This window comes from Podarcis cretensis (genome assembly GCF_951804945.1).
Source record: "Podarcis cretensis genome assembly, chromosome: 17".
Lineage (NCBI taxonomy): Eukaryota > Metazoa > Chordata > Lepidosauria > Squamata > Lacertidae > Podarcis > Podarcis cretensis.
The window spans coordinates 18,712,967-18,733,979 of NC_137187.1; the positions used below are offsets into that span (position 1 = coordinate 18,712,967).

At 42.2% G+C, this 21,013-nt stretch overlaps 2 protein-coding genes across 5 annotated transcripts in view; both read left to right on the top strand.

Moving 5' to 3' along the window:
• Positions 1-6,650: 6,650 nt before the first annotated feature.
• CER1 (cerberus 1, DAN family BMP antagonist) lies at positions 6,651-8,737 on the top strand (the record flags this gene model as incomplete). Its single annotated transcript, XM_079958878.1, has 2 exons — positions 6,651-7,145; positions 8,315-8,737. The coding sequence occupies 2 exons, from the start codon at positions 6,651-6,653 to the stop codon at positions 8,606-8,608; spliced, it is 789 nt and encodes a 262-aa protein (XP_079815004.1). The 3' UTR covers positions 8,609-8,737.
• A 10,223-nt stretch (positions 8,738-18,960) lies between these two features.
• The window catches only part of ZDHHC21 (zDHHC palmitoyltransferase 21), a 39,398-nt gene continuing 37,345 nt past the window's right edge, over positions 18,961-21,013 (top strand). For 3 of the 4 annotated variants that reach the window (XM_079959777.1, XM_079959779.1, XM_079959778.1), the window contains exon 1: positions 18,961-19,120. The gene's annotated coding sequence lies outside the window, so the exon portion shown is untranslated. Of the gene's footprint in view, positions 19,121-19,846; positions 20,324-21,013 lie in introns of those variants that run through there. The other variant, XM_079959780.1, reaches the window with a different exon arrangement.

Genomic DNA, 21,013 nt, shown 5'->3' on the forward strand with positions numbered 1-21,013 from the left:
TAGTTGTAGTTTCCAGGTCACCTTCAAAGGTAGCCCCACATAGAGCACATTGCAGTAGTCCAAGTGGGAGATAACCAGAGCATGCACCGCTCTGGTGAGACAGTCTGCGGGCAGGTAGGGTCTCAGCCTGCGTACCAGATGGAGCTGGTAGACAGCTGCCTACCTGTGATTCCCCAGCAACTGGTATTTGAAGGGATAGTGCCTCTGACAGGGGAGGTTGAACATAACCCCATTGTAGCTAGTAGCTATTGTTAGTTTTATCCTTCTAAACTTGCTCTTCAGGTCATCCAAGTTGGTGGGCATCAATACCACTTGTGAGAGCAAATTTCACTGTTTATGAAGCACTTCCTTCTGAGTGTGGTGGGGCTCCGAGAAGTGCGAGGGATTGGACCTAAAAAGATATGCATGCACTTCTGTAGATGAGAGACACTGCTTCTCGAGCAGCCGGAACCTTGTAATCTGGTGCTCTTGTAACCCAAACGATGTCCATTAAGAAAGAGAAGAATCTGAAAAGGGGAGAGTTTTATTTTTCCTTCAGACTGGAGGACTCAAACGGTTACCCCAAGCCAGGGTTTTCCAATGCTCCTTGAGGATTGAGATTTGGAGCACACATGCAGACAGTCCCAACATGCACTACTGTTTAGAAGAGTCAAGAGAGAGAGATTTTTAAGTTCTTCGAAATGAGAGTGTAAGGTGTGCCCTCAAATGGTTAAGGTATCTCCAGACCACCCAGAAACCTGGGATGTAGGGCACACATTGCTCAAGATAGGCTCTCCTTCTTCAGATGATCACTTGCCACCTCTGGTTCCACAAGCTGCCTTCTGCTTACACAAACACTAGATGCAATGTGTTTAAGATTGGTAATGGGTGAGTCTTTTGAAAATACAAGCTATAGTCACATCCCTCCCTTTATGTTACATATATAAAGCTGCGTTTGGGCAACAGTTTTTATATTTGTTTATTTCACATCCAACAGTGTTTTGAGCAATAAACTGAAGAGAGAGTACATTATTATTATTATTATTATTATTATTATTATTATTATTATTCCCTGTCTGTCTGATTGGATTTCCCTAGCGACTCTGGATGGACAACGGTACATATAAAACATATTAATGCATCAAACATTAAAAACAGGGCTGCCTTCAGATGTCTTCTAAAAGTCAGATAGTTGTTCATTTCCTTGACATTTTTAAGAAAATGGAAGGAAAGTTCAAGGCACTCTGCTAGGCTAAAATATACTTTAAATCCAAAGTAAGATGTATTATCCTTACTAATAACACTGCAAACCAAACCAAACACTAAGCATGCTTTTGAATCCAGCTGATTTTCCCCCCATTCAGCCTCCGAACTCATTTCCTTCCAGTCGCTGAAATTGTAATCCCTGTGTAAACAGCTGTCTGTGTATTCCTGATGCCATTTGCTTTTCCCAAGCACCCGGCTTGCTTTCATTTTGCCTTCCTCCTAATGCGATCCACAATCCTGCTCACTCTTGCCAATCCACAATCCGATTCTACGGAGAGAATGCTTTCAGACAGTCAAGCAAACCCAAAATAAGGCAAGATATGGAAACCAGGCTACAGTCTGTCAGGGACGGCTGCGAAAAACTCTGCAAACCATCACAAACTTTTTCTCTCTGTGCCACGCAGAGTGTGTCTGTGTGTGCGTGTGTGCCTGCCACATGTCTGTCTGCAAAGCAGGATACACTTTGAGCTCCTCAAAGTGTTGGGAAAGTCGAGATATAAATGTTAGCAACACCGCCACCACTTCCGTTATCTGTCAAAGTGAGTTTCAGTCAATAAAAAAAATAATAATAAAATGGTGACACAGGATTGTATTGTTTCCGTTAGAACGATAGGGAATAATTATGTTGGAATCAGTTACTTTAATTGCTTTTTGCATTTTTGTTGTCTCAGCTCCCAAAGTCAGGAAGCAAAGAAGTAGCTCACTCTGCCATTCGCCCCCTGTAAATATATAAACACTTCAGTTATGATCCCAGATCTTACGTGTATAGCAGCCAGGAGGTTCTTGGCCAATGCAACTCCCAATGGCATTGTAAATCAAGATGAAAATATATGGAGTTGAATAAGTGTCATGGGCGTAGCCAAGGAGGGATAGAAGGGCACCTGCCCCTCCCAATCCTCAAAAAATATTGAAAAGCATTAAAAATACTCAATTAACTGAGGTTCTGCCCAGCAGAAGACTGCCCTTCCCAACAAAAGTCTACCCCTCATAATGTCATCTTGGGGGGGGGATTTATAATGGTGATCTCACAAAAAAGCTCAACAACTTTTTGGGTGATTTCCCCCAAACCCCCCCCCCCCCCAGAAAGAAATCCTGTCTATACCCATGATAAGTACAGTATTGCATTAATATGGGAAGGTATCAAGACCTGAACTCCTGGGGATTGCCATTCTAAATAAAAAAGACAGGAGGTGTACAATTTATTGCCTGATATAGGTGTTTATGGTGTGATGCAAATTTGATCCTCATATGGATGACAGCTGCATGTTGGGTTGGGCTGGATGACCCTCAGGTCTAAGATTCTGTGAATCTGTGAATAGTTGGATGAGATCTGTTGAAATTAAGGGACATGACTAATTTAGGTCCATTAATTTCAGTGGGTCTATTCTGAACAAAACTTAGTCAGAACGTAGCCCATTTTGATTTTTTTGCCGATTGACACACCACTTTCAGATTTTCTTTTTCTTTTCGGAATTAAAACAGAAATGATGAGGAGTGTAAAGGACCTTGGCATAATATATGTAATACAGTGGTATCTCGGATTACAGACGCTTCAGGTTACAGACGCTTCAGGTTACAGACTCTGCTAACTCAGAAATAGTACCTCAGGTTAAGAACAGTTTCAGGTTAAGAATCTAAGTTCTTAACCCAACGTACTGTAGCACTCTGCTTGTGGTTAACGCTTAGCTGGAATGAAATATTCAACGCAGCAATAGAGAAATTAAAATAATAATTTATTTGTCAGACAAATAAATATGAGGCACAGTGGTATATGGTTACCAAGCTCTGGCCTGGCCTCCTGCCGTTATGGCCAGCACTTATATTTCCTTAATCCAGCCCCCTTGCTCCTCCTGTGGCTGCCTCTGTCCAATCAGCCTGGTTGAAATTCCTATTGGCTGTTTGCTAGAACCAATCACAAAAGATACACCCATTTCCTCATGCCCTTTTATGGGAAACAAAAAGATATATATTCTTCTATCTATAAATGACAAATAAGTAGTAATATATCTTACATGTGTCTCAACAAGGAACCTTAATTACCAGCTCACCTCGCCCTATTGCCCTCCAAAACAAATGGTTTAATCTTAAATTTTTATCTTAAACAGATGTCAAGGATCTTGAGTTCACATCATCATTGAAAGATCTCCTTCTCTTGAAGGTCTTTAAACAGATAACCATATGTGTGCTCTAATGATGTTTCCTGCTTGGCAGGGGGGCTGAGCTGGTGGCTGATGGCCCCTGTGATCTCTTCCAACTATATGAAATAAGAATCTAGCATAAGGATTTAACATTTCTTAGCTTCTAATTCCTTTGCATAATTACATTTAAGCCAATATATTTAATACATAACATAGATAGCCTTTTAGAAGAATAAACCTTTTCAAAGTAAAAAAGGAAGGAACAGTTTCCAGCCTCAAAATAAGATAGAAAGAAAACCTCTTCTCCAGCCAAGCCAGTTGCCTTTTTCACTGCTCTTGACCTTTCAACATTAGGAAAATATGGCTCAGGTTTAATGGGAGGCACATGGTTTTATTTTACTATTTATCAACTCTTAATTATGTTTATCTCTTTTTTTATCTTCTGTAATATGTAGGGTCAGTGTAACCTTGGCTGTCAGCCTGTAATTCCCTTTTTACGACTTTGAGAATTGTTTTCTGCTATAAATCAGGGGGGCCCCTTGTCCAGGAGAATAAACATCTTGCCAAGGTTCTTAGGCAGCTGGTCTTCTGCCTGGCATGAACATTTGAAAATCTTTAAGCTCATTTTAAAATACAGGCCCTGATCAAGCCTTAATAAAAATGCAGGCTATGATTAGATGCCTCAGCACCACTGTATATGGTGATGTGCACAATCCTGCAATTTATAATCTCTAGTGTATGTTTGAAAGGCACTACCAGCATATGGCTAGTTCTCCTGTAATATTTGTTAAATGTTGCACCATAGAAAACTAAAATAGCATAGGAAAGTAGTTTTCAGGCAAGCAAAAGCTACAACATGAATTAAGTACAGTGGTACCTCAGGTTACATATGCTTCAGGTTACATACGCTTCAGGTTACAGACTCTTCTAACCCAGAACTAGTGCTTCAGGTTAAGAACTTTGCTTCAGGATGAGAATAGAAATTGTACTCCAGCGGCGCGGCAGCAGCAGGAGGCCCCATTAGCTAAAGTGGTGCTTCAGGATAAGAACAGTTTCAGGTTAAGAATGGACCTCTGGAACGAATTAAGTACTTAACCTGAGGCACCACTGTACACCTTTACATGGAAGTGATTTCCTTAGTAATAAATAGAATCTACAATAGCGGAGGCACAAGAACAAGCCTGCCACCTCCTCAAAACTTGCATAACTTGTATTTACCAGTGTGGTGTAGCTTTTAGAGTGTCGGACTATGGCCCGGGAGACCAGGGCTCACTGGAGAACCTTGGGCCAGTCTCTCTCTCTCTCTCTCTCTCTCTCTCTCTCTCTCTCTCTCTCCCCCTCCCTCCCTCTCCTTCTCCCTCTCCCTCTCTTTGCCTATCCTATCTTGCAGGGTTGTGGTGAGGGTAAAATAAGGAAAAGGAGAACTAGGTGCACCGTCTTGAGTTCCTTGAAGGAAAAATGGGGTAGAAATGTGATAAATAAATAAATAAATAATAAAACAATAAATAATAAAACATACCACTTAATCAAATAAATAAATCAAATATACCCATGAGCTGGTCCAGATACCACATGGCAGCAGCATTGCATTTGACTCCGAAGGTCGGTTTTACAGTAAATGGGTGTGCTATATTGTGCTGTCGTGTGTACAAATTTATTACATTATATTTTGAGGTTCCTTAGGCACATGGTCTCAGCAATCCTGACAATGGAACTGAAAAACAGGCCGGTATAATCCCCACTCGGTGCAGAAGGTGATTTGCTTAGCGTCATCGAACAGCTCTCTCTCTCCCTCAAAAAACATACACCATTATTTTCAGACACATTCACTACCCTCCCAAGTAAAATTCCACTGTATAAATTTAACAATAAAGAGGGGTTTTTTGGGGTGGGGGGGGGAGAGATTTCTGTGCTTTCCTGCCGGGTAAGATTTAAGCCTACCTAGAAAGTTTATATCTAAGGACCAGTGTTGTTTTTCGGGGGGGACGCATACCCCTAAACATTTTGTGAATCTTTGTACTTTTGTCCATTTACTGTATTTATTTTCCCCGATTTGAACTATAAAATGGTGATTTCCTTGAATCAAAATAAGAGTACCCCTAAACATTTTTTAGGGGGAGGGGAGCACTCCTGAGGACAGATTTGATCCTAACTCCCAGGAAGTTGCAACAACAATTGGGATTTTTATCTGGGGTGTGAGTCTGATCTGGATACGCAGGTGTGTCTACACAGAATAGTTTGAAACTGATTTAGATGTGCTAATGGATCTCCCCAAAGCAAAATGTTTGCAGACATGGGTTGCATATAATACCCGACTGTGGAAATATCATCTAGCCCAGAAGCACAATAGCTAATTTTGAAGGTGGGACTGTGCTGAGGTGGGAAAGGGGGTGTTATCTCTATTTACAACAAAAAGCAGGGATGGAAGAATTTTGGCCATGTTTGTTTCTCGATGTTGTGGGGGTTTTTTTGTTAGCAGTAGTGACTGGACTGCTCCACACAGTATATGTTTTTTACAATGTTATTAGTTCTCTTTAACATGATAGCCACTTCATAAAGTCACAGAAATCACTCTCTGCGTAGCTGCATTAAATGCCACATTTAATGTCTCGCATTCCCCTCAGTATTTGCCACAGTGTGTGCACCTAAAGTAAAAAGGGGGGGGAGCTGTCTGTTTGGCCATAGATTCCATTGGAATTTTACAAATATAGGCACATAGCGCTCAGAGAGACGATTTAACCTTGCTTTAACCTACACCTACAAATGTGGTAGTCTTCGATTTAACCTTGCTTTAACCTACACCTACAAATGTGGTAGTCTTCCTTTTGTTTTGCTGAGCGGCTACATTCCTTTGTTGTGCTCTCCTGAGATATTCAGCAGGGCAGAAAGAAGCTAATACACATGTGGAAACTTTTCCACAGTTCCTAGACAGCAGCTAAACAATCAGCCCAAACATTTAAAATCACTCCCTGGCAGGGAAAACACATTTCACTGTAGATCCAAACTTTGAATACACATCCTCCAAGAGTAAAAAGGAAGGATAAGATGCCCTTGGCCTGGAGTCTGGGGTTAATGAGTGTTAATGGGTGTCACCTTCTTGGTCCCCTTTTTTTATCTCTTCCTCATGTCCCCCCCCCCCCCAATTTGGAGCAGCTGGAATCTAAAACTTCAGACCCTGTGTATAAATATAGCAGTCTGCCTTCAGTCTTTTTTGAAACTGCAAGAAAGTGAGGAAGGGAAAAGCACGCCAGAATTTTAAAAAAGGTCATGTTTTTGTTATTGGTCCAGATGATGCTGCTTTCATGGCTTGGAACAACAGAGCAAATGGCTGTACTGCAGAAGAAAAGGAGATTTCTACACCTCCTGCCTCAAGACAGAGATACGCTAGTGAAATATCTTAGGGGCCAAGAAGGAACTCTGGCAGATACTGCTTTGTTTGGGACACACCTCTTGGCAGAAATGGAGGGCGAGAGGCAAAATAGCCCAGAGGTGCCTAGGTTTCTTTTGGCCTATAAAGATAGCCATGCCCCTCAAGATTTGGGAAACAGAACTTATTCCGCAAGCGCATCTCCGGAGAGAACGCAAAACGCTCCGTGCCACCCTCACAGGAAAAGGGAAGCAGAACTGCCCTTCAGGAAAGATGCCAAGAAGTTCTGGGACCTTTTCATGTTGAAAACCAAGTCACGGTCTGATGTGATTGTCCTTCCAATCAAGACAAATGAAATGTATCAGGAGACCTGCAGCACCATCCCATTCTCTCAGGTAAAGTTAAATCTTAAAATCAGCACTTAATCCAACGCTCCTTCTATATACTTAGGAACATCCAGTGAAGCTACTATTTGCAATTTTAATTTGCAAAATGGTTCACACATACACACCCACACACCCATAGTAACCCTGTGAGGCGGGCCATTGTTTTCCACATTTACAGAAGTGCAAGGACTGATTGGCCCATGGTCTTATCAGTGCAAAATTTGCTTATGGAAGCAAAAAAACATTACAAGTGTCTGTGCCAGAGACAGCCTGTAGCTTTGGGCTGCTAAAAAGTTTCATTGCAATAGCCTGTTTGTTTGTTTGTTCTAGTTACAAGTAGGTAGCCGTGTTGGTCTGCTGTAGTCAAAACAAAATTAAAAAAATTCCTTCCAGTAGCACCTTAGACACCAACTAAGTTTGTAATTGGTATGAGCTTCCATGTGCATGCACACTTCTTCAGATTTGTTTGCTTTTGTTTGTTTTTATAAAAATTTACAAACACTTGGAAGCATGTCAGTGCTTCAGGTGAATGATTCCCATTTTATACCGATGGAGGTTTCAGAAAACAATATACAGTGCTAGATTTTAGAGCGCAGAAATGTATGCTTCTGCCTTGAATTTATTTTCATTTTATTTATCTGAGCTATTTCTATGCCACTTAATCCTTGACATTTCTAAGTGGACACAACGATGATTAAAAAAAACCATACAGTGAATAAAATTACATATATATATAAACAGAAACTCTCCTAAAATGCCTGTTGAAATAGAAAAAGGGCCTATTCCCATCCCACCCCCCAGTAATTGTAGCAGCAAATATAAAAAGTGACTTTTTTTTATAATGTAATTCTGTATACAAGACAATGGTTTTATATGGAGCTGATGTAGCACACTAGTTAAATACCTGAGACATGTGCTTAGAAGCCCTGGCTCAAATCTGTTTAGCTGTGAACTCACTGGTAGTCAGATGCAAAGCCACTATTTCTCACTCCCCTATTGTAATATGGAAATAATATTACTGGCCCACTGCAGAGTGTTGATCTAAAGATTACTGAGATACGTTTTGAATAATGGCTTCATATGTCAAAAGTATTCCATATGATTCCATTTCTTGTATTTATATGCTATCTAATGAAGTGCCATAGAACGTGCTTTAACAGCGGTGCGCTTTCTTTCAGAGCATTGCACATGAGAACTGCGAGGATCTGGTGGTGCAAAACAACTTGTGCTTCGGCAGGTGCAGCTCTTTTCACGTTCCTGGTCTTGAAGATCGCCTTTACACCTTTTGCTCGCACTGCTTGCCCACCAAGTTTTCCACGAAACGTTTGGAGATGAATTGCACAATCGCTGCTTCTGTAATCAAGGTCGTCATGATCGTCGAAGAATGCAAGTGTGAGGTTCAGAAAACAACAGATCCCAAAATGGGATTTCTGCACTCAGATCTGCATGCCAATGTGTATGAACAAAACTGAGCCTTTCAAAATGAACTTTTCTTAGTAGATTTTTATCACTGGTGAGATAAAAGCCAGGACTTCACTTTAATGCCAACACAACATCTTGAAGAAGCCTCTGGTACAGTTTGTGCAAGTGTAAGAGTGTGTGAGAGTGAGTGAGTGAGTGAGTGAGATATTCTCCACACATGAGATTAAAGAGCTGAGTTGATCTATTATCAGCTACTGCTATAGGTGCCCTTTACCTGTTTTTAGGTGCACACCACAGTTTTTCATGTGTGTAATTGTGATTTCTGACCGAAATTATGTCCCTGTTTATTTATTAGGTGCACATATACCCAGTTAGTTCAGCTGCACTCTGGGCACAACAATGCAGGAATGTGTTCAGGATTGCCTCTTAACTGATGGAGCCACCTAAAACTGTTTTAATTATCAAACCAAAAAAAGGGGGATTCTTTCTATGCAAATCTTTCTGAGCACTCATGGACAATAATACCTTGTCAAGCCATTTAGCCTTATGTCCTTAGTTCTCTGAACAAAGCAACCAGAACTCAGTTTTTCTAACCTTTCATTACCAAAAAAATCCCATCCGGATCAAAGGGAATTTTCAATACTGAGAACTTGACGGATTGGGTCCTAACTGTGAATATGCACCATTTAGAAAGGAGGTATAAAGAGGAAAACAGCAGCTGTAGTAATTGTTAATTAGATTAGTGCCTTAGCTTTTGGGGGTGAGTGTTTAATTAACCCAGCAATGATCAGCTGCATGTAATTAACACTGTATTCTGTTATATCAAGGATGTGTTAATTGGATCTGATTTTCAGAGTCAACTTCCATATTCAGAGCAAGTTGAGCCCAGGTGCTAACGGAATATTGCTCCAAAAAAAAAAAGGAAGGAAGAAAAAAACAAATTCAAGCCAGAGGACAGTGGTCTTGTATACATCCCAGGGACTGTTAACTGTAGTCACATTTGAAACATAGGGTAACTGTTTCTGCAAAGTTCCCTTTGCTTTTAATTTGTCATAGTGTTCTATTTTATTTTACAGGATTTTCAGAGCTATTCCTAATTGCAGGGTGGGGTGGGGGTGGGGAGTACAGTTTCCAATTATTGCAATGGTGCATCTTATACAGAGACTGTTAACTTTAAGACTTTTTAAATGAAGTTAATTGCCAGCCCCTAGAGTACACTTTTTCTCTGCTTTAGAATAGCAGATTAATCACCACAAATACCTGCACAGTTTCAAAATACCAGTAAAGTTTAATCAACACTGTGTTGCATGGTTTTTTTTTATTATTTTTGGTTGCTGATAGAAGAGTTCAGTTGGAGACAACTGTAACACCTTGAAACTCTGCAGCCCTTCCCTTTCAATGCCATCTAACTTTTATTTTAGCCATTGACACTGAAAGATTCACTGCTTGCAAGTTAATAAAAGTAGAATACTAATAATATAATTATTCAGGCCTTTTTTGTTATCAGCAACATATTAAAATTGACCATTTTGTCCATTATTAGATTTACCTGTTAATAGCTTCAAAGCATATATGATCTTGCTTTGTGAAAAAGTTGGTAATTATATGGTATTGCTTCTTTTAATGCATATATGTTAATAATTTAGGCTGCAGTCCTAGGAACTATTCGTCTAAATTCATGTCTATGTGACTCTAGTAGCATGAGCGGCTAGTTGGCACCATGGATAGTGTTCTAATAAACCTCTAATAAACCTTAGGACATATTCACATGTACAGATGTATCACTGCGTGTCTCATCACCTGATAGTTCTAGTTCTCTGTAAAATGGCAAACTTGTGTCTCATCCGAATCATTTCAGGTTACAGGTGAGTCTCACATATGACTGAATACCCTGCCATGAACAAGGAAAGTACTGGTAGTATGTCAGGGGAAAAGACAAACTTCAACCCTTATCCTTAACATCTAATTTTCTGCGTACAAGGGTTCCTCAATATGTGGAACACCTTAACTGAAAAATGCTGGTCAAGATAGCATGAGGTGGTTCTAGTTGTTGTTACAGATATTCAAGGAAGAACATAGTTGTTTGAGCTTGCTTTCCGTGATATTCTTTGAAAAGCCAGTATCCCTTGCCATCATTTCCACCTTACAGGATTGTTGTGAAGATAAAGATTTTAAAGCATATATTGTATGCACTATGTTGGTAGTAATATTAGTGCATCTTCTGAACAAAACCCAGTATTTTGTCACGAATATATAGGTAACAAAACAAACAAAACAAAACAAACACGAATATATAGGTAATAAAACAAACTAAAATTTAACCATCCTCTCAATGTATAAATTTATCCCAACATAAGAATAGTTACCCACAGAATGTTCTTATTCAACTGCCTAAATAAATCTTACTTATTTCAATGCTGCTATATTCCAAATACACATGATTAGGATTGTAACCCAAAGCATGTGTCCAGTGTAATTTTGGGGGGAATAGATGGTGGGTGTGCACAACTCCACCTTGATGTGGAAAACCAATGTCATATTAGTTCGGTTTCATGCATATCATTTGAAAGTGGGAAAATGTCTCTGGCCCATCAGCATCAGAAAAGTTTGCTAAATGCATATGTTTGGAGTGAAAAGCTCATGTGATGGTATGCATATTAAAGCATGGCACAAAAAGGTGGAGATTCTGGTTTACAGATCATGCCTTAAATGCATTGGAAGGACCAAAACCTGCATTAGCATTGCAAAATATCCTTCTGGTGTAGGAGGCTTATAGAACAAAGTGCCATCCCCTTCTTGCAGGCTGCCTCCATAAGAGAGCATCAGCTGCCGCTACACATGGCATGATTTTAGCATGCTGATTTAATATTTACAGAGTGCCAATAAAATTTTTATGACGACAGCTGGTGGTTCCTGTGGTAATTTATAAACAACAACAACATAACACAGACATCAGGGAACTCCCGAGGAAGGTTCTGCATGGCTGTACAATATTTAGGAATATCAGAAACAAGGTTGTTTTTCCAAACACGGAAAGGGTTTTTGTTTGTTTTTTTCCCTCCTTTGCTTTGCAGGTTTTTAAGGATCATTGCAGAATGCATTGCTGAAAGACTTTCTGCAGCTGAACTACACAGTTCAGACTTAAGTTTGTAGCACTCAAAAGTCATAATACCTGGATGCTTTCTCTCTCGAGGGCTGAAACAGCAGATGTGTTTTAAGAAACAACCTGTCTGTTGACTTACAGAATACAGAGTCTGCATTCTTCCTATACTGTACCAGATTTTCACAGGCCTGTTTCTGTGGACCTGATATGCCTGCAATTTCATTGTGGTTGGACAGTGCTGGATTTACGTATAAACAAGCTATAGCTTAGAGCCCCACTCTCTTGGGGGCCCCCCCAAAAAATTAAAGGAAAAAACTGGATGTACATTTCCAAAATATAAGATAAAAAACAAATAAAACTTACATTCAGCAACAGTGTTTTGTGTTGTGTAGGCTCCTATGATGTAAGTAATGGGCCCTGCCTGCTAGCTTGCTCCCTAAAATATCACATATAAAGGGCCGCATTACCTTCAGTAGCTTAGGGCCTCATCAAACCTAAATCCAGCCCTGTGGTTGGAATACCTATTAAATCTTCCAGACAACTTAATTCCTTTCCAGGAGAAGCAGAATTTCTCAGCGCTCCAACTGGTAAACCCACTTGGGACTGAGTCTTGCTCCAGCAAGGATCAATGTCACAAGTCCTTTCCCCTACCAAGCCCTTTTTAAAATCAGCAGAATAAACATTTTATTCTGTTGTATTTCAGCTCTCCCCCCCCCCTTTGGAGGCCCCATTTATGACGCTGGGGTGCATGGCTCCTACACTTAACACCATATCACCCCCCACTGCCAACCCCCAAGCAGCATGGTTATTAGAGGGGACAAAGTTGTCACTTCATGTAACTAGTGCCAGGGAAGTGTGTGGAAAACAAGATTAAATCCTCTCATTCACAAAGAGAGGCTCATAGTCTGTCTAACCTTTCTGGTTCCTACTTTGTACTGAAGACCACCAGGCTCAACAAGATTGCAAACAGCCTCATTATTATTATTATTATTATTATTATTATTATTATTATTATTATTGCTTTGAACAGCTAAGACTGCCATATCATTTAAAAGCACTATTCCACTATTTTTTAAAAGCCAGCTTCATATTTCCCATTTTGTGAATCAAACTTTTTTCTCCACAGCCATTGCAATACAGAATTCCTTCTGAAGTTGTAGCTTTTCCAGAAAGAAAAAAAAGTGAAATTTTCCAGTGTCCTAAATCAACAGAGATCTGATGAAGTGTGCTTCTTTCACTTAAATTTAGTAAAGAATTTTTTTTAAGATGCTAATTTTATATGAAGTGTAAATATCTGAAAAGTTATTCCATTAGGCAGAAGTCGTTGGATTGAAATATTTGATTCGGAAGGAGAGTCGATTAAAGTGTACAGTACTTAGTGTGATTTCAATGCCATGTTCAAACCAGTTCAAAGCTTGAAGCAAACTGCCAACGGACGAATTTTAACATGTCGTAAGAGCTGTGTAGGGAAGTGGATGGCGCTGTGGGTTAAACCACAGAGCCTAGGACTTGCTGATCAGAAGGTTGGTGGTTCGAATCCCTGCAACGGGGTGAGCTCCCGTTGCTCGGTCCCTGCTCCTGCCAACCTAGCAGTTCAAAAGCACGTCAAAGTGCAAGTAGATAAATAGGTACCACTCTGGCAGGAAGGTAAATGGCATTTCCGTGCGCTGCTCTGGTTTGCCAGAAGTGGCTTAATCATGCTGGCCACATGACTCGCAAGCTGTCTGCGGACAAACGCCGGCTCCCTCCGCCAATAAAGCGAGATGAATGCCGCAACCCCAGAGTCAGCCACTACTGGACCTAATGGTCAGGGGTCCCTTTACCTTTTAAGAGCTGTGTACATGAGAAAGGGCCAGTCTAGCTGTGACATTCTGGATTAGTTGGAGTTTACGAGTCACCTTCAAAGGTAGCCCCATGTTGAGCATTACTGTAGTCCAAGCGGGATATAACCAGGGCATGCATGACTCCGGTGAGACAGTGCACAGGCAGGGAGCCACAGAGAGGCTGTTTTCAGGCGCAGCATGTGACAAACATAACATGTGCACTATTCTCTATGAGCATAGAAGAGTTGCACCATAAGTGGAGTAACACCCAATCAGTTAATAATAGGGGTACACCTATTATTATTATTACTGCTTTACCTGTAGGTTTATAAATCATTTAATGTGTCAATACAAATAGAGGTCGTTAATATTGCAATTGTTGTATAAGGGATTGTTATTTAGACTGGAGTGTAATTGAAATTACTAAGATTTTGGAACGCAGAAATAAAGTAAATCATCAAAACATTTATTCTAGCATGCAGGGGGGCACCTAAATTATACAATTTGGCATCTGAATGATTGGTATTAATAACTGTACTGTATTACAGTTTGGCATTGTTATAATGCGGCTATTATTGTAATCGAAAACTTCTTCTTGTTGTTGTTGTTGCTGTTGTTGTTGCTGTTGTTGTTGTTGTTGTCCTGCAGGATCAGGCTAACCCGATGCTCCAAGCAGCAGGAGCAAAAACAAAACCATTCCCTTTGCTTCCGCGTTTTAGCCTAGCTGGAGAAGAGGGCGAGTTTACTTCTACTCGCGCCCGACTTCCGTCACAAGCCCCAAGAGGGCGCTGTGCAACCAACCGTCGCCATGGAGACCGGTCGCCGCGATCCTCTTGCTAGATAGCCGGATGTCCTGCAAGCCCGGAGCGCATGCGTAGCTTGCCGCTGTGGCTTTCGAAAGAACTGGGTTGCCCATTAAGAAGAGGCGGTCTAGGGACTGGACCCTGGCTGATTCCATGGGCGTAGCCAAGGGGGGGGGAACAGCTGCCCCTCTTAAATCCTCAAAAATTATTGAAAAGCATTAAAAAGACTCAATTAACTGAGGTTCTGCCTCCCCTCCAGCAGAGGCCTGCCCCCCCTGCCCTTAATGTCCTCTTTTGGGGGATTTTTACAGGTGATCTCCCCCCAAAAAGCTCAACAATTCCCCCACCCCCAAAAAAATACTGGGCTGTGGGGGGGGGGAGGTGAAGGGCATTGCTGTCAACTTTGCCCTTTTCTTGCGAGGAATCCTATTCGGAATAAGGGAATTTCCCTTTTAAAAAGGGAAACGTTGACAGCTATGGTGAAGGGATTACCGTAATTGAAATTATTAAAGATTGGTACAGTATTTAAGAGATTTAATTTTTTGTAAAGATTCTATAAGAAAAACAGAAAGCAGCAAGAAATATCAAGTAAAGGTATGGAGAGGAGATCAGTGTAAATGAAAACATGAGACTTACGGTTTTGTTACATATGATTTTATTTTGGAGTTGTCTGCTTATTTAGGAGTTGTCTGCTGTAAAGAATGTATATTATGTGAATAAAATAAAATAAAAATGTTATAAAAAATTTTAAAATATGGAAATGGAAAAAAAAAAAATCCTGGCTACGACCATGCCCCCATAGAATTGCTGAGCTGGAAGGGAGCCCGGGGGTCATCTAGTCCAACCCCCCTGCAATGCAGGCAACTTTCACCCAACATAGGGCTCAAATGACCCTGAGATTAAGAGTCTCATGCTCTACCAACTGGGCTATCCCAGGATTGTTCCTAAGATAATACAAGACTCTTCATCGTTGTTGTTGTTTTACTGCACAATGCTATCCCTCTGGAAGTTTTTTAGGCAGAGGTGGGATGGTCATCTGTCCTGGATGCTTTAGCTGAAATTCCTCCATTGCAGGGAGTTGGACTAGATAACTCTCATGGTCCCTTCCAACTCTACGATTCTATGATTTCCAAATTATTGGCCAGCCCTATATTACAAGCCTTACTGCACGCCTTACGTTTCATAATAAAAATAGTTAAAGCAGCAGTCTGAGCTACGCTTGCCTGGGTGTAAGTCCCATTGAATTCACTTGGACTTACTTTTGAGTAGACACAGTTTAGATTGCACTGCTTAGTTGCCTTCCGATTACAGCCTTCCAGGTTCTACCTTTTCAGAGCTGTATTGTCATTCAAGATACACAGAATGCTCGACTCCATTAAATGGTGCAGCAGATATTGCCAGAATCTACCACTATATGTTAACAAGCCCCAACCATTGCTTATTGTGCGTTCCATCATGCATGTGTAGTGAATGTGAGATTTGAAATTGTTCTAGTTTATTTCCAAACTTGAGTCTAATCCTACTAAAAGCATGTATATTACAGCACTCACAATTTATCCAATAAGTACTTTTTTATTTTTACCAAATACATATCACAGTGCATGGTGATAATCTTTAAACTACCCATTTCATCTATTACAATTTAGGATCTGCTTAGGACTTTTGCTGGAGGGCAGAAGTCAGACTAATTTAGAGTGGGCATCGTGCCACTCAGACAGATGGGGGGTGACTTTCCGTAGCCAAGAGATTGTGTATGTGCATCAGTTATGGGTGCTCAAGGCATTATTCCCAGCTGGGAGCAGCGAAACTGCTGTCCATTCTGAGCTGCTTATGGCGGCCAGCCATCGCTGATTTGTCTCAGGCCAGAATTCTCTTAAAATATTTCTGTTTCATAGCCACATAAGGGGAATTTGCTGGACTTGAATAATGTGTTGGCAAATTGTAGTTGATCTTATATTTGGCAATTTTTTTGTCAGAAAATAACTTTGCAGATGTGAAACGTGGGATACCCAACTTATTTGCATATTTCTGTTAGGATTCCCCCAAATATTTTGTGATCTGCAAAATGGATGGCAAGGATGCCCGCTGGAAATAATGAGAGCCAGCTGAATGCTCGTAGGAAATAATGGGAGCTACAAATTCTAATTGGCACAACTGGGTTCCAATAAAATAAAATAAAGCTACAAATAAAGCAAGGAATAGATTATTAGAAGGAACACATCAATACAGCCTCTAGAATTAGAATGATGGTACCTGGAACTGGGGTGATCCTCACCTCACTCCAGTTCCTCAAGGTCTGTCCTTGCTAATACCAATTATTGCTCACTATCAAACCACAGAGCCTAGGGCTTGCCAATCAGAATGTCGGCGGTTCTAATCCCCGTGGTCCCTGCTCCTGCCCACCTAGCAGTTCGAAAGCACGTCAAAGTGCAAGAAGATAAATAGGTACCACTCCAGTGGGAAGGTAAACGGCATTTCCGTGCGCTGCTCTGTTTAGCCAGAAGCGGCTTAGTCATGACCCAGAAGCTGTACGCCGGCTCCCTCGGCCAGTAAAGCGAGATGAGTGCCACTACCCCAGAGTCGTCCGCGTCTGGACCTAATGGTCAGGGGTCCCTTTACCTTTACCTTTACCAATGTGATTAATGATATGTTCCATTCCTGTGGCCCACTCCATCCCTTCTAAATATTATTTGTTTTATTCATAGGTTATTCTTTTATTTCAGTCATATGCAATTAGCATTTACAGCTCTCAGGAACTTCCCACTGATTCCAATGGGGTATTCTTAGCATTTCTGAGTCTCTAGTTGGAGGCATATTCCAGATTGCTTATCACAAGTGAATTGCCCCTTAACATATCATTCTGTACTCTGCACCCCTGCCATTCTTCCAGTGTCCATTTATATGAAAGAAGTGGGACTGTAACTTCTACTAGGGAGGATATTTACTCCAGAGTAATATGACCTACAATAAGCATGATCTTCCAGTATCTTCTCACACCCTGTTGCACTCCTGATCAGTGTGGTCCAAATATTTCCCTCCTCCTCAAAATACATATTTATTCCTCCTAAATATATTTACTCTGAGATCCCACTGCAGGAGTGCCAGCTTGGCCCCACAACCATTGGTGCCCATCATTGGTGCCATACAGCATGCATGAAACTGGCACCAAAATTTGTGGGTGCCCAGCCCCTTCATAAGGAATTTTGTGGGTGCTCAGGCACCCAGGGAGCTGGCATCTATGTCCCATCTATGCTTTTTTTCTTTTAAAAAAATGTTTAGGGGTACTCTCATTTTCACTCAAGAAAATTGCCATTTTATAGTTCAAATTGGGAAAAATAAATACAGTAAATAGATAAAAGAACAAAGATTCACAAAATGTTTAGGGGTATGCGTACCCCTGCGTCACCCCAGAAAAAAAAGAACTGCTTATTTCCTAAAAAGCGTGTTTAGGATTGCACCCAGAAACCCACACTGGTGGCTGCAAACATGGGACCAGCTAACACTGTAACTCTGAATTCACAGTAACAGTAACATTCAGCCTACAATTGTATCACCATGAAACAATAAGAGGCATGTAACTACGAATGGACCTTTAAGCAAATGTTCCCAGGCATGACACTAATGTAAGAAGTTAGCATTGGCTCACTTAAAAAACACCCAACTATTTTGTAGCAGTTTCAGGGCCGGATTTAGGTTTGATGAGGTCCTAAGCTACTGAATTTTGGGGGGGCTCCCAAGAGAGTGGGGCCCTAAGCTATAGGTTGTTTAGCTTATACATAAATCCAGCACCATTTGCACCCAGAAACCCACGCTGGTGGCTGCACTCACCTGACACTGTAACTCCGAATTCACTGTAACAGTAGCATTCAGCCTGCAAATGTAACACCACGAGAGAGTAAGAGGCATGTAACTACAAAGGGCGCTTTAAGCAAATGTTCCCAGGCATGACACTAACGTGAGAAGTTTGCATTGGCTCACACTAGACAGGAGTTTCAAAAGCATGGGGAAAATGCAGAGAATATTTCACAAGACAGTACCTTAAAATACATACCTGGACTTGTTTCGATTAATGCCTGCTGGAGACTTTGTGGATATTTAAGTTATAATTAGAAAAATCTTAATAATTATTCATAAAGGAAACAGTTTATAAGAAAATAAGGAGGCCAGATAGAGGATAAAGGAAGTCTTTTATTTCGTTGTTTGTATTGTTGTATGTTATGCTCACTGTATGTTATGTTCACGTTTAATGAGGGTGGATTGTGTATTGGGGGGGTTATGTTATGTTGTAAATAAAATTCCAATAAATAATTTTTTTTAAAAAAAAGAGAGAGAAGTTAGCATTGGCTCGCTTAAAAAACACCCAACTATTTTGGAGCAGTTTGGATCCGCAACCGAAGCGCGCCGAGGCTGTTTGCAGGCGGCGCCTCTCAGGTTTGCTCACAAGCAAGTCCCTCCGGGGGCTTAATGCTCCCAAGGAAGTTTGCGCTGGGTTATTATGATGACAGCCTCTTCTGCTCTGCCCGCCTGGGACACAGCAATTCCTCCACTTCCGTAGCTCCAGGCTTGCTCAAAGACTTCCAGCTCTGGGCCAGGGAGAAGCCAGCCCTCCGCCCGCGCTCCCGTTGCTAGGATGCCTGCAAAAGCGCCAGGAAGAAGTCGCTTTGACAGCAAAGGAGGCGAAGGGCGGGAAGCGCGCCGTGTTCTTCCTCCGACTGAGAGAGCTTTTTTTTTTTTTTTTTCTTCCCCCTCGGTGCGCGTGCGCAGAACAGCAGCCGGAAGCCGGAGTACGGCCGAGTGCATGGGGTACATGAGGGTCGGCGGAGCTTCCCACCGGTGAGTGGATGGAAGGGGAGTGACGCCAGGGGCCGCAAGGGGGCGCTGTGGGCCGGGATGCTCCTGGCCCTTCTGCACTTGTGGGCAAGGGGAGGCAGAACTGGGAGGTGGTGGGAGGGAGGGAAGTGGGGCCGGGTTCTCCCTCTCCCTCTTCTTCTCCCTGTCCCTCTCTCTCTTCTTCTTCCTCTCTTTCTCCCTCTCCCTCTTCTTCTTCCTCTCCTTCTCCCTCTTCCTCTTCTTCTTCCTCTCCTCCCTCTCCTTCTCCCTGTCCCTCTCTCTCTTCTTCTTCCTCTCCTTCTCCCTCTCCTTCTTCCTCTCCTTCTCCCTCTCCCTCTTCTTCTTCCTCTCCTCCCTCTCCCTCTCCTTCTCCTTGTCCCTCTCCTTCTCCCCCTTCCTCTCCCTCTCCCTCTTCTTCCTCTTCCTCTTCCTCTCCCTCTCCCTCTCCCTCTCCCTCTCCTTCACATCTGGGCAAGAAGTCTCGCTTTCCTCCACCACCAGGGCCATCTACAAGCCCAGTGTACCTCACCACCACCTCATGGTCCAAAGAACCATCAAACATGAACCCTTCTTCCCAAGCTTGGAGCTGGGAAGGGGTTGATGGACACACACCCTTTTGACACTTCCATGGAGCTTGTTGGCTTGCAGTTGAGGACATCCAGGTGTCTCGGCCAGGAAAGGATCTATAAAGCCCGCTTGAAGGGGTTAGACTGCCTCTGAAGGAGCAGGCACGTAGCTTGAGGGTGCTTCTGGGTCATCGCTGTCCCTTGATGCTCAAGTGGCCTCGGTGGTGGTGTGGAGTGCCTTCCATCAGCTTCGGCTGGTGGTTCAGCTGCGCTCCTATCGAGTCAGCCTAACCACCAGGTTATATTACTGCAACACATTATTTGTGGCACTGTTTGTGAAGACAGCTCGGAAACTTAAGCTGGTGCAGAATTTGTGGTTGCTCACTGGGGCAAGATGGTTTGAGCATACCATGCCAATCCTGGCTTGACTGCACTGACTACAAGCTAGTTTCCGGGGCCAATTCAAAGGGCTGGTTTTGACCTATAAAGCCTTAGATGGCTCAGGATCGCAATATCTCGGGGACCGCCTCTCCCCATATGAGCCAACCCGGACCTTGCGGTCATGACCTGAGACCCTTCTTTGTGTGCCTCCTCTGCAAGAGGTCCGGAGGGTGCCTACACGAGAACCTGGTCTCCCCAGGTAGGTTCGGTTGGTGCCAAGCAAAAATGTTCCTCTTCTCCCAGGCCTTTGGCTAATTAAACAATCAGTGTCCATTTAAACTGGGGGGAGATTTTTATTGTTTTTGTTTGTTGCTATGTTATATATTTTTGTGTTTCTATATTGTAAACCACCCTGTGCTGCTTGGCTGAAGGGGTGGTATACAAATTAAATTAATAATAGTAATAGTAATAATACTGTTGTGTTCCTGGCTTCTCGGTCACATGTTTAAGAAAGCCTGCTGTTTGCTCTCCTGGCAGGCAGGCCTGAGACTTCCTGACTCTCTCTATTGCTTTGGAAAAGAAAAAGGTGGTGGTTGGCCAACCAGTTTGGCCAATACCTTTCTATTGCTTCTGCGACGTGTAGGGCTGGTGCTAGGAAGCTGCCATCTCATCATGGGCGTAGCCAAGGGGGTGGGGCCTAGATCCACAAATATTATTGAAAAGCATTGCAAGTGCTCAGTTATCTGAGGTTCTGCCTTTGGCTGCTCCCCCCTAACAAAAATCCTGGCTACGCCCACGCATCTCATACCTCCAAAAATGCATTGCCTGTGTTGGGCATTACAGTTTGGGAGATGAATGGTGGTGGCTGCCCAACTTGCATACAAAGACACTGCCAGTGCCTAGTAAGCATGTTCATGGAGAGGGAATAACTGGCAGCACCAATACCAGG